The following is a 13,837-nucleotide window of genomic DNA, read 5'->3' on the forward strand; positions in this document are numbered from 1 at the left end:
CTGCTTTTAACTAACTTCAACATGGAGAAAGGTTGTGACATTCCTATATTGTTACCATACAAGAAAAGTGTTTTAAAGCTTCATTTTTTAAAGAAGTACTTTGCAACTGTTGCTTATAGCAACCCCTTGAGATTAGTTTAGAAAGAATGATTGTATCCCCTAAAATAATCTGGTTTTTCGCTTATTCCTTATGTGATAATGTTGTCAGTAAGCCAAAATGGTAGCTGGCAGTAAACATTTGAAGAGATAAGACCATGCTGTCATGGTAGCATTGAGAATGCTGAGGGGCTGCTGAACACAAGGTAGAAGGGTATAGTGAGCACTGTATTTCCACCACCGTTATACAGTTCCCACACATGTGGCTTTAGTATCTTAATCACCATTTTAAGCACATGCTTTGGCAGGAGCTCCCCAGTTCTCAGGGAGAAAGGGAAAGGGAAATTTGCTGGTTCCCTGTTGTTTTCTGAAGGATGTACAGGCTTTAACAGCCAAATTATTATTTATTCACTCATCCTTATTATACTACCATCACCAGATTCTTGTGCACACCACAAGAAAATTGGTGTTATACTTCTATTTTACACGTGCCAGATGTTGTCTGATCTTTTCAGTACTTTTCCATATTTGTCAATCTTTATCTGCATTTTCAACTGAACATTGTAATCTGATTTTCTAAACATACTTCATTGACAGGAACATTTGAAAAATCCATAATGCTTTCAAATTCTATTACTCTGAACAAGTTTCTCTGCCCTACAATGTTGTCACCTGTTTATAGGCTGTATTTGCAGAATCCAGTGCTGAGTACTACCAGCCTGTCGTGTTATGCTTCAGCCAACTTCATGGTCCACAAACACCTCTGGTGCTTACATCTTTTCTGCCTTTTGTCTTTGCTTTGTTATATCTCATGTGAGTAACCTTTTCCCATGAGCCTGACATTAAACTTTATTGTCAGCCCTCCTTTATAGAGTTGCTTAAAATTTGTCAATTTATTTTTGTTAGTTTTCATTTTTCCATCCATTTCTGCCTCTTATTTCTTTGTTCTTATATGGTTAGCAGGTTACTCTTAATATAATCCATATTTAGTTTTTGAAGGTCCATAATCCCATTATTTTTTTCTTGAGGTTCTTGTGAAGTTTGCCTTCAACACATGCTTGTGGGTTTGTGATGTTTTGCCATCTTCTCCATCCATTTCTTCCATCCCATCTCTCAATGGAAAGCCTGACCTCATTCAACTCCTCAGTACCCTATGAAGAACTGATTTCTTTCTCTTTGCCCAACACAAACTTCCTTTAAATAAAATGTTGTCTGATCTGTTTCTGCATGAAAATACTTTGTATTCGTTACATTGTCAGTCCATCTGGGACAATGCTGCGTAAAATCTAAGTGATATTAATAATGTTGTTATGCTCCGTCCTTCTGGTGTATATAATTAAACTGCAGGTTTAAAGTGTACATGCCATGTTGACAATTGTATGCTTTTTTTGTTTTCCCAGGGGGTTGATAAATTAACCTGTATCTAAATAATATGCTAAAAACCCCTTTAAATGGAATATTGAATTTCTTACATATTAAACCTTGGCAGTTTCAGTTGAGTAAAATTTTGCTTGTTGAAGCTCTGACTTAGCTGTTTGGGGTAAACTAAAAGAAAAGGCTTTCTGTTTAGAGTCTAATACTGATGTCATGACTTTGCATTGCCCTGATAGTTCTGCTAGACAACTGTTTTGGGATGACATTTTAAGACAGTAGGAGCTGTCTTCTCTGCTGATGGCTACTGCTTCTGTAGCAGAGCTGGCAAGGAGACTACGTGCTTGCACTGCACTGCACTGCAGCCTTCCTGCCTCTGAGTTTGGTGTGATAGCCTGAACCACTGAGAAAAATGAGTTTGCACTGGAAGCTGAAGTGGTTGAGGAACAAGCAGGTGTTCTGTGATGGTGGGAGCAGGAGGAGGCAGAGCCAGTTGCCGAAATGCTGTTTCATTCCAGTGCAGTTGGATTTACTGGTGACCATCAGGGTGTTGCTGAGGGGGTTTTGTCGTACTGCTCTGTCTGACTTCTCAATTGGTACAGAAGTCAGTTGGCTAATGCTAGCAATTCCCGTTGCGTGAAGTCAATTAGCAGGCAATGCATTGTCTGCCAAGTGCCTCTTGGGAAGATGCCTTCAGTAACAGGACTGCTTATCTCCAAGTAGCTGCCAGTGAAAATGGAAGGAGAATAAAGCCTGCAGTGTCCTCTCTTTTTCCCTTCTGGTGTGATAAAGCTCAGAGCAAAATTAAGTATTCAACATCTCAGTAAATGTAATTCTTAATCTTTATTGACTTAGTACAATTGTATCTGTACCAGTTACACCCTTTCTGCAAAATTAATTTTCCTCTTTATTATCTAAATAAACTCACATACAGCTAAATAAGAATACCTAAGCTTTTCTTTTCGGGTCTGTCCGATCAGTGTGATATTATTTGAAAAAGAAATACTTCATATTCCATATGTATTTTAAAAAACAAAGTAATTGGTTGAGCACCAAGACTCCACCAGTTTTAGTGCACCTACTAATTCTGCAGGAAGCATAGAATTAAAAAGGTGCACAGATGCACCTTTGCCTCTGGGCCAAATGCAAAGGTTTCAAACCATGGGTGACCTGCAGGAAACATTTTGGGAACTTTAAAAAATTTCCAATAGCTCTATTATTTTAATGTTTGTATTGTAAATGTTGTGATGCAAAATACATTGCCCATAAATGTTACATATTAATAGTCTTCAAACTTTTATTATTTAATGTGCCTTAGTTTAGCCTTTTTCCATTGACTTAAGCAAAGCATGATACATTAGTCATTCATTAGAAACATCATAATTTAAGTTGATTTAGATTTGTTGTTTAAACCTCTCCCCTTTTCCAGAATTTTTTATGGGATGCTCTTTCATTGGCATGTTCGGTCTATTGAGCTTAACCAATTGCAGTGGTCTAATGCACCTAGCGCTTTCCTCCTTTGTCATAGAGCTTATATATTAAAGGCATTAAAGGTCATTCTTAAGGTTCAAAACTATTACTTTAATTGGGTTTAGAAAGTATAGCCTTTCTAATGGCGATAGCATTTATCAGCCTCTATGCAGGCATTCCTTCCACATTTTAATTTTTCAGCACCGTTAATCTCTTTTCACTTGGTTGCATTTTAGAATTCACCTTCTGCCTGAAAATTCTTTGAATGATAGGCAGAAATAACTCTGGTTCCCTTCAAATGGAGACTTCTTGGCACATGTTCAAACAGACTATCAGAAACCTTACAAATAGCGACCCAGCAGCAATTCTATTAATTGTACTGGTACCTTCTCTCAGAATGGTGTGAGTAAGTGACAGGCTCTTATTTCAAAAGAAGAGGCCAAAAAGCCATTAATGAGCTAGACTACCTCATGAAAATGCTGCTCTTACATTCTTCTGATTTTCTCTTCTCTTCTGTGGCTTGAACTACCAGTCAAAGTGGTTCTAAAATCTCTTTCCTTACTGTAGTATTATGAATAAAAGAAAATAAATACAATTGCAGTAAGTGTTTCTAAGGATGAGGGAGGGAATTACCTGCTCTCATGACCATAGCTTTGTATAAATTATTATTTAAGCAAACAAGCATGGAATTAAATTGATTTTTTCCTTCATTTTTGTTTATACTAAAACCATTTAAATAATCAAAGGCAGGACTTAATTGAATTTGCTTCCTTTTTAGCAGGATAGCAGTCACTACATTGGTGTTTTGGGGAGGAGGAAGGTTTGCTGGAGGAGAGTGTGACTGGACAGTTGCCACTGTTAACTAAGCAACAGTTGTATAAATAATTTTTTAGTCTTTGTAAGGGGCAGAAAAAACCCTAAACCACATAATATATGAAATGAAAAAGACGTATAGGAGTCAGGAATTTTAACAGTTCACCTTCATAATCTAGTGTAGTGAAAAGCCACTGACTTCTTAATTACTGTGGCCTTCAAGATAAAGTTGTTCTTTCTTGTGAATGGAGCTTTCTAATGTTTGAATGCCAGAACTGGAAGCTGTACGGTTGTTTCATGATAACTTTATTTACATTTCCCATGATAGTTTCCTAATTTGTCCCCTCAGTCTTGTCTCATCTTACCTTCCTTATTTCTACTCTTTTTCTTAATGTTTTAATCTTTCTCCATCTCATTCTCCCTTATACTTTGTTTTCATAAGTCTGTTGATTAATGATTGTGTATTATACCAAGCACTCAACTACATCTTTGTGAGCCATGTGATATTAAGCAGGGTTAAAAGCTCCTGAGATTGGTTCTCACAGATTGGTTCTCACTCAAATTATATTAAAGGGGGGGGGGGGGGGAAAGGAGAGAAAGAGGAAAAAAAGAAAGAAGGAAAAGAGGGGAAAGGAAATGAGATCTGACAGAATGGAACTTGACAGATAGAGTTTAACCAAGATAGAGTGACAAGTGACCTGATCACAGTGCAGACACTGGGGAAGTGCTTTGCATAAATGCAGAATATTATTTGAGAACTGGGAGCTCTATCTATATATCTTTTACAAGGTAAGCTTGGCATGTGTACAGTTTTACCATTTGTGTTGTCTTTTAAAATTCATCCTTAGCTAAAAGTCCAAAGTACAGCCTTAAATAAATAGCTGTTGAACAGGGGCTCTTACATTGAGATGCAAAGATGCTTCTAAGGATGACCTTTTACAGAGAAAGGTCACTTGGCAAGGGTTTAGGCACACTTATTGAAGACAGTTCAAAGACTCACATAGCAGGAAAACTCTGAAATGTCAGAGATAAGGCAGCTTTCTCTATTTTTAGCAGCTCAAATTGTGATTCGGCTGTCTACAGTAGCCTGACAGAAATGAGAGCAAACTCTGCATCTTCGCAGCTTGAAAGGAATGGGTCCGAACGCTGAGGGGAGGATGCAATAAGTTACAAGACATTAAATTGATGATTGTTTTCCAGTGTCTGCATTTGCTTCTGCTTTCTAGTTTAAATCAAAACATTGGTCTTTTTAGGACGTCTACAGAATGTTAGCTCATAAATATCATTTACCTCTTGAACAGGTAAGCTTTCAGTCAGAAGTCTTGCACATCCAGTGAGGTTCTGGAAAGGTTTTGCCAAGTTGGTTTCCATATATACATATGTATACATAGTCATTGGTCTTGTTTCACTGTGAATTGTTAAGATTTTTAGTTGGCTGCAATACTCCTCTATAACCATGTCTATCTTTTTCCAGAAAATATATGTTAACCTTCTGATGCTACCCTAAATAGATAGATCTCTTTGGTCGCACTATAAAATGTTTCACAGCCATTTAATTATTCCTATGGTTCTTTTTGAAACTTTTCTGATTTATCAAAATCTTTCCTTAATCCCTGATATAACAAATGCATACAATACTGCCAGTGTATGCAGGTGTCAAGTGAAAAGGTGATGTCTACTTATGGATAAAAAAATTAAAATCATTATAGTATTCAGTTGCTTATGAATACCGATACATACTTTGGCCAGTAGGAAGCCAGAAAAATGTGCCAGTTTTTGAATTTTCAGAAATTGCTGGATTGAAATAAAGTGCATAAGAAGATACATAGCTAAGTACCTTGTGGAGTTGTTATGAAATGCCCCTTTGACAAATTCACATGATCTGACTAACATCTTCTCAGCTCTTAGTCTAACGTTCCAAACTTTTGAACAATTTCATGTAGCTGCCATGTTTTTAAAATTAACTTTTCTCATATATGCTTCTCTTCAACTGTACTTCATGTGTACTTTTCTTCAAATCTTCTCTTATCTTCCTCACTTCCCAAAGGTTTTTAAGACCAGTGTTTTTAAGACCAAGCCTGACTAATGCATTGGATTTGATATTCAAATTTTTTACCAGGGGACTGGGGAGGCATTCTGATTTTTCAGTGAAATATAGAGCTTTTGCTTCTGTTTTGCTTAAAAGTTACTGCATTTTTATGTCCAGAAGCTTATATCAAATAAGAGTACATGATATTTAGATGCATTATTATTATTTATAATGTATTAGTTATACGCTTATCTTTTCCCTAGAAGTTTGTTCAAAAGAATGCACAGGAGTATGGCTTTACATACGGAGGAGGACCAAAAAAGGATCCCAATGAAATGGAAATATCTGGTGCAAAATAGCTGACATGAAACTAAAATTTTAGTATCAATATATACTGTGACTGAACTTTTCCACATTCTGCAGCACCTACTTTTAAAGGCCATCCCTGGCCCTGTTCAGTCTGTTAATGCAAATACGGCCATTAACTTTGAAAATCTTTGCATGAAAATAAAACTAAGACTACTTCATAATTTTACTGGAAAGGTTTTATGACTTGTCACTCCCTGTCATAAGTGACACTCAGTTCAGACAGCATCTGTGGCATCAGTGATGTGAGTACAGTTCTCTCTATATGCTTTTCTTTGATCGTGGGAAGGTCATTATTTCTTAGCAAAACCAGTATTTATACCCATTGCAGTATAAAACAAAATGGTTTGTTTGCTTTATCAAAAATGTAGAAATTTCCTAAAACCTTAACATCTTTCATATGATATATGCATATAAACACACAATAATTACATGTGAACAACAAAAAATGCATTATCCATGAGGCAATGTATTGAATAAATGTGAAAAAAATTAAAATTGGGTAAAGGAATCTATTAAGTTATTAAATTCTTTACCTTAATATATTTAATTTGTCAATACAATACAATACTGAATTGCATTTAACTTATCTTTGGGATTCCTACCTTAACATTTCTCAGGCAAAACTTAAAATATATTCCACTTCATTGCCTCAAAAATAGATGGTTTTGCTAATTTGATAGCTAATCCTGTCTGCTCAACACAAAGAGAAATGATTTGTCATGCTTTTACTCAAGTATCTTCCTAATCTGAAAATTACTGGTAAATCATGTGGCTTTATGCTTTTTTTTTTTTAAACTTTCTTATTTTAGTTGTCAGACATTTTTGTAGGTAGAATATTTAATCTGTTCTTTATTAGCATGTGTTCTATGCTGCCATTGTTCACATCTTTGGCTTTCTTCATACCCTTGTGTCCTATCTTAAAAACTAATTAAATTCAGAGGACAGAGGATAATCTCAACAGTCAAGAGGACATAGAGATGCAGAACACAACAACTGGACAAGAAACATGTGAAACCAGTTCTGCTTTCCAGAGACACTGGAAGTAGGTACTGGACAGAATGAAGACCGTTCCACCTCTGGGGCGGTTGTGCAAGTTTCTGGTGGGTATTGAAGTAGAAGAGGCACCTTGAGAGACCTCTCTGTAGTCTGCCAAGGGAAAGAAAATAACTCAAGCATGGAATAAATGAATATTTTATACAGCATGAAGGGAAGCTGGAGAAGGCCCATCTAGCTCTTCCAGAAAAACCCTCATAGATCTCTGACAGCTGTGCCACACTCCAAAGGTGTTGTTACTCTTAGATTTTATTTTCACATATGGCTCTTCACTACTGATAACTTTTCCTCAGCAATAATACGAGTGAAGTTACTCTAAAAGAAACTACAGATGCTGACTTTTCACTATTTTGTGTTTCATCAGCAATTAAGTGCTTTCTTTGTTATTTACGTGTTGCTAAATATATGGTCCAGTAAGCAGCAAACACTTGTGAAAAGTGTTCTCAGTTAAAAAACTTCATTTAGATTTTTGTGGCAAATTTATGGCATAAGTCCATGTATTGTTTAACAGGTTGTAAGGACTCCTGCCACACTGTCTGTAGCACGACGACAGGATTCTCAAGCTAGTGGTGTTTCTGCTCAATGAGAACAGGTTGACAAGTCACTGCTTGTGATGAGCCAAGAGTGTAGCAGGATTACATCTAATTTTTGTGAACTTAATACAGTTACTCTGAACAGCTCAAGTAGTTTTTGTACTATAACAACTCTCATCAAAAATAGGCTAATTAGAGAGGCTTTAACTTGACTCTAGGTGACTCAGGCTAATTGCACTGGAGCTGCACTCTGACAGATGCCAAAGTACTGAGCAAATAATTCTTTAAGAAGTGGTGCACTTTGCCTACAACCTGAATCTGTAACAATTAAGGAATGTAAAGGCTATCATCATTAATGGTGCTGTAGGGTTCCGAGCATGAGACGGCCCTTTCTGTGATGAAAAATTAAACAAATGCAGGTTTGGAACTTGCTTTTGAGTAAATGCAATGAATTGTTTAATAGCTTTAGAATGACAACTCTTGTTACTTTTTTGATGTAATGCAGGCTAAGGAGTCGTCTGTCATTTACAATCAATCCCCTGAGGAAATATTTGATAGAACAATTAGACTGGATGTTAACAGTTTTGCAAGCTTTAGGGCAACATTAACAGTGATTCTTTATATGCAAATATTTAGGGAACTGTCAACCAGATTTATTAATACACGGAATTAGAGCCTGAAATTTTAAAATGCAAGTAATATAGTCATTCAAAATACATCTTTTGTTTTGTTAGACATGGATGATATCACAGATTTCAACAGAATTCTTTTGCTTCTAAAGTTAGAAGCGACATTTAGTGGATATAAGCACTCTGGAGGTGCAGTTGTTGAGACAGAAAAAAAGGTACTTTGTTTAATAGCCTCAAGGATTCCTGTAGCAAAGGGAGACCATTACTATTTCCTTATTTTAAAAACAAACAAAAAAACCCCCAAAACCTGGCAGATGTTGCATATGATGAGAGATGTGTTGGCTGCGTATTGCAGTTCTTTAGATTCAGGAGCTGCACTGAATCCCATCACTGAAATCTATTTTCTGTTTTCTGACAGCTGTTTTTGCCATTTACTTTAAAAGCAGATGGGGAAAATGCAAAGAAGAGCTGTCAATTTTATTACCATGCATAATCAGCATCTGTGCAATACATCAGACTCATTGCACAGCTTACACTTTCTTCTCTGTAGTAAAAATTCTTTTGGGATTTCTTGACAAGCTTCTTGCAGACTTTTTGTAAATGAGTAGATACTGGAATTAAAAGTATAGATTAATTAACTGCTAAAGCCACTATTGTATTGACTGAATTTACTTAATCGAGATGCTATGTTCTGATTATTTAATTATAAAATATATAGCTATTTTGCTTCTCCATATTCAAATTTATGTTTTCCTAAGGAAAATGTTTTGTTTTATTTTATTTTATTGTTATGAAATACTTTTTTTTAGATATATCGCTGACCCCTTAACGTGCATTTAGGTGCAGCACATCTCTGTGCAGTATTTTTTACCTTTCTCTACTGAGTGGGCTTCGTATATTGTACCCCATCTGCATGATTTAAAATAAAAATGATTCTGTAGAGAACAGGGTGTTCTTCATTCCCAGTCTGCCCTCTTTCGTGGTGCAGAAGTCTTTCATAGAAATGACTTTTTATAGTGGGAAAATAAGCTAGTTTAAAAGTGTCAGTATAAATAAGCATGTTGTCTGTCTCTGTAAGTGCGGAAGTAGTAATCAGTAATGGTGTGCTGCAGGCTTAGAGTAGAGAACAGCATCCTCCTGGAAAGTGTCAAGTGATTTACATGTCACAGGGCTCTCTGGGGACCGGGTGGGAAGAATCCGTCTACTGGCTGGGGACCTACTTTGATTTGATTTGATTAGGTTGGAAGTCACAACTGCAGAAGCACCTTTGTTTCTTAGAATAGTAGGTGGTTGTACATTACAGTATCTGCAGTGATAAGCAGGGAGGAAAGATTTAGAAAAAGAACTGTTCACAGTACATTTCCTAGATAGGAGAGATTAGGGAATAGTCTTCAAAAAAGGTTTCAACCAGTTTGGCAGTGTCAGAAGACAGTAAAACACTTATGTATTGATGCAGGACTTCTTTGAAGTGAAACAGTAAAAGGAGCAGGAGGCTTAATACTAAGAGCATTAATTAGCGTTTGTGTAGTGATGGGCAGAGTACTTCTTATACATGAGGCAGTGCAAGCTTTGATGAAGCATGTACTTAACTGTCTTCCTCCATTATCTTGTCTTATTAAATATGCTACTAAAATTGACTGTGGCTTTTGAAAAAGAAACCGCCAAGGCACTGTTTATGATACATAGATGATCATTTATAAAAAAGAATGACTTCTGGGATGACTTTGAAAGGAGATGTTGTGCACAAAATTTAATACAAGTTCCATGGAAAAATACTGATAATAGCTTTTTGTTCTTCTGTAATATAATGGTACTTCTGGTCATGTCATTTGCGAGCACTAAATAGCTGATTTTTCAGTAATAGATAACTACAACCCATCCTATTCCAGAATTTAAAATATTTCATTTAATATGAGGAATTAATATAAAGGAGTTTTTAATTACTATGGGTTTTATCAGTAGAATGCAAATTTCCTTTAGATATTAGTCTATCTGTGCTTTGTGACCCTGGAATATATCTAATTAGATTTTCTCTGGAATAGTGGATGCAAATTTGCAGTCTGTGAAATTCAGTTGATTCTAGGAAGATAAAGCAGAAGATCAGAGGATAACAAAGCTTGAAAATGTGAATTTGATTTACTTTCTTTGCAGACAAAGTGGGGTGTAAAAGATTTTTTGTCTGTATTTATATAATCTTATTTTTCCTTTCTTAGAGTAATCTAATTTTCTAAAATGTGATGTGTTTTAGCATGTACACTTTGGTGTGAGTTAAGAAAAGACATACTTAGGTGATCCTACTATAACAAATCCTTTATCCAGAAGAGCTTGTAAATTTATCCCAGCACTGCACAGTCTGTCTATTAGACCATAAATTTCTCACTAAAAGGAAATGTTAGGTAAAGCTGACATGGAGTTCATTTTACATATCCACCAGTGAATTGGTAGTTCGCTCTATTAGAACTGCTAGAAAATTAGCTTTCAGAAATGTAGTGTAGTAGGACTTCTTCAGGTTGTGGACCCATATAATTTGTAGACAAATTGGACAACCATAAATTAAATCTGCTATTCCATCTTCTCATAAAAAATGGCATACATGTATCCTGTAAGGTAGTTCAGTTTATAGAACTAATGTATTTTGAAATTAAAAGAGTAAACTGGAAAATACTTTGTGTCTTAATTTAACACTAGACCTTGTCTGTCTTGAGTTACATGCCATATCATGTCTAGTTAAGAGCATTATATGATTAAAGATAGGTGAACGTAGACTGGAGCCCCTCCAGCACTAGGTTACAAATCTCTGCATCATGGGCTAATAAGCAGCATTTATAAATGAGGCTTGTGACAGCCTCATGTGGGAGCATTGCCACTGTCTTTCCCATATACACAGAGGCATTTTTCCCCAGTGTCTCTCTCTCCAGCAATTCAAGTCCTCCTCTGTAATATGGCCTAGTCCTTCGCTGTCCTTTTTACCCCCCCTCCCCTTTCCAGTCCTCTGCATATGCCCTACGTGTTTCCCTGTGCAAGATATTCTTTGGCTGGTTTTCAAAGCTACACATCTGATAAATGTCTGGTCAGGCTATCCCTGGTGGTTAGGCAGTTGTTTGCTGCCAAATAGAGTGTGTAACAGGAATGGATGGATGGCTGCCATTCCCTTCATGGCTGGGTTAATTTGGTTTCTCAACTTGTTCCCATTGCTAAAATAAGGAAATTTTTAGAAATTTATTATCTGAAGGTTTTACCTCTCTTTGACCTAGCCAGCTGAGTAGAAAACTACCTAGATGATAAGCATGCATAATCTTTATTTTCTGGGGAAACTAAGCTAAAAACGTAGTCTAAGAACAGAAAATACTTGGGTTTGGTCTAACTTGGTCTTGACCTTTAACTTAAGCAAGTTTTTACTTATTCAGATGTTTGCCTTCTGCATCTACTCAAGCGTACTGGAGAAGCGTGACTTTGTTCCTTTATAGCCTACTCAGTACTCCTGGTCTGATGCAAAATGTGTTTCATGGGTCTGAAAGTCTCAGCCAAGGCGAAGAAAGCATATGAAAGAATATCGTGTTTATGGAAAAAGTTAACAGTCTTGTGCCATGGGATTCCCTGCAGTGTTTAAAATATACCTGAAAACTGTAGCAAGGTGGCAACATTTTCCAAGTTAAGGACTTTTTTAAAACATGAACCCTGTCTAAAACAGCTCTGATGAAGTGAGATTTTCTGTACGTTAGGCAGATTTTTTGAGGCTTTTTTTTTCCCTTGGCTTCTTTCTAAGCCATTCAAGAACAAATTCTGCTAAGGTAAAGCATGGTCAGACTTAACAGATTTTGAGTATTAAATGTATAAATAGAGCCATCTGAACAAAACTTCACAACGTTTGAAATCTTTCTTCAGTTCAGCTATACTGTGATCTCTGGAGAAACTTTACAAAAAGAACAATTGTAAGAATAGTTTCTTGGAAAGGCTTACTCAAAATGAATATACGAGCTTATTAGTTACACTGCACACACAGAGACTGTTATGTCTCTATCAGAGCAAAAGTGAAACAGAAGAGAGTCAATAGGACAAGGGTAAAAGGAAAAAAATAGCTAATATTCCTGCATCTAGATTTAAAAAGGCTTTTTGACCTTAAATTCTGAGTCAATGTCCGAGTAATTTAAAATCATGCAGTAAATTCTACAGAATTTTGATTCCTTATATGAAGTAGATTTTTGACATTGTCTTAATGTACATAGATCATAGAGTTGATACCTGTGCATGAAAGAGGGAAATAGAAAGCTTATTAGATAAGCATGTTATGTAGTTTGAATAATACTGCCTTTTCCTGTTGTACTTTTTAGTACAAATAGTTTCATTCCTTATGTCTACATATAGAAATTTTTGCACTGCCATAACCATGAAATACTGTGGTGTGTGAAGAAGTAGCTTCTATTTTAAATGTGCTTATTGCTGAATCTGTTTTGAGTTGTTGGCAAGTGGGCCACAGGTCTGTATCAGCATAGATTTCCCATATGCAAAGCTCTGGAAGTTCAAAAAATTCTTGGAAAACTGTTTCCATCAGCAAATTCACACTTTGCAGTATGGCAAGTTTCAGTCACAGTCACTATACATACAAAGAAAACGTGGCCAGTAACATAAACTACAATTTTAGGTTAAAATACTTGTTTAAAGAAATTAGAAGTGTGACTGTGCAATCCTAGTATTATATCTTAAAGAAAATGTGTTACGTACTGTATCTAAAGAAATCATGTGTGCATGTGTAAAAATATGGCATTTGCCTTACTGCAGGTAGCAACATATGTTATTTGTTCTGTAGGAACATTCCTCTCCCCTTTCCTATGGTTTGCATGTTTCAATGATTAACTCACAGAAGTCTTTAGACATTTCTAAATAAAACTTACTATAAAAATCTCTGTATGTGAATAATACATTGGGATTCAATTAACACTAACTCAAGTTTGTATTTTTTAATGACAATTTTAGCTTAAATTTAAAAAAACCTTGTGTGCTCTGAAAATAAGTTTTCTTTATATACAAAATCAAAATTGGGGTTTAATTTACAACATTACACTCTATAAGTTAAAAGGTTTGGTTTTACAGAAGAAAACTGATATTTTTTAATGAAAACTGAAATGAATTGACCTTGTTTCTCAAGATAAAAATTATGCTGAAAAAGAAAGCAAAAGCAGCCTTCTTTGTTAAAGTTTATCCCTTCTAGTTTGCTATGGCTTTAGATTGCTCTTTGGCTTGGGGTTTGTATTTTTATGTTGTTGCTATTCTTTTGCAGACGGTTAGAACAAAATTCAATCAAGGTCATACCTCCTGGAGCTTTCTCACCATATAAAAAGCTTCGAAGAATGTATGTACCCAATAATTTAGATTTAACTTTAATTTTCATATATATACACACATATACGTATATATATCTATATATGAAAATAAAAAACAAGTCAAGGTCATACGGAGGAACTGCAGTCAATGTG

General features: G+C 35.7%; 1 protein-coding gene across 3 annotated transcripts in view; it reads left to right on the forward strand.

Moving 5' to 3' along the window:
* Positions 1 to 13,837, forward strand: part of SLIT2 (slit guidance ligand 2) — a 268,841-nt gene that overhangs the window by 181,076 nt on the left and 73,928 nt on the right. For all 3 annotated transcript variants that reach the window (XM_075499841.1, XM_075499842.1, XM_075499843.1), the window contains exon 10: positions 13,642 to 13,713. In XM_075499841.1, the coding sequence (XP_075355956.1) occupies positions 13,642 to 13,713 (72 nt within the window). The remainder of the gene's footprint in view (positions 1 to 13,641; positions 13,714 to 13,837) is intronic.

Source organism: Mycteria americana, chromosome 4, assembly GCF_035582795.1.
Source record: "Mycteria americana isolate JAX WOST 10 ecotype Jacksonville Zoo and Gardens chromosome 4, USCA_MyAme_1.0, whole genome shotgun sequence".
Classification (NCBI taxonomy): Eukaryota; Metazoa; Chordata; class Aves; order Ciconiiformes; family Ciconiidae; genus Mycteria; species Mycteria americana.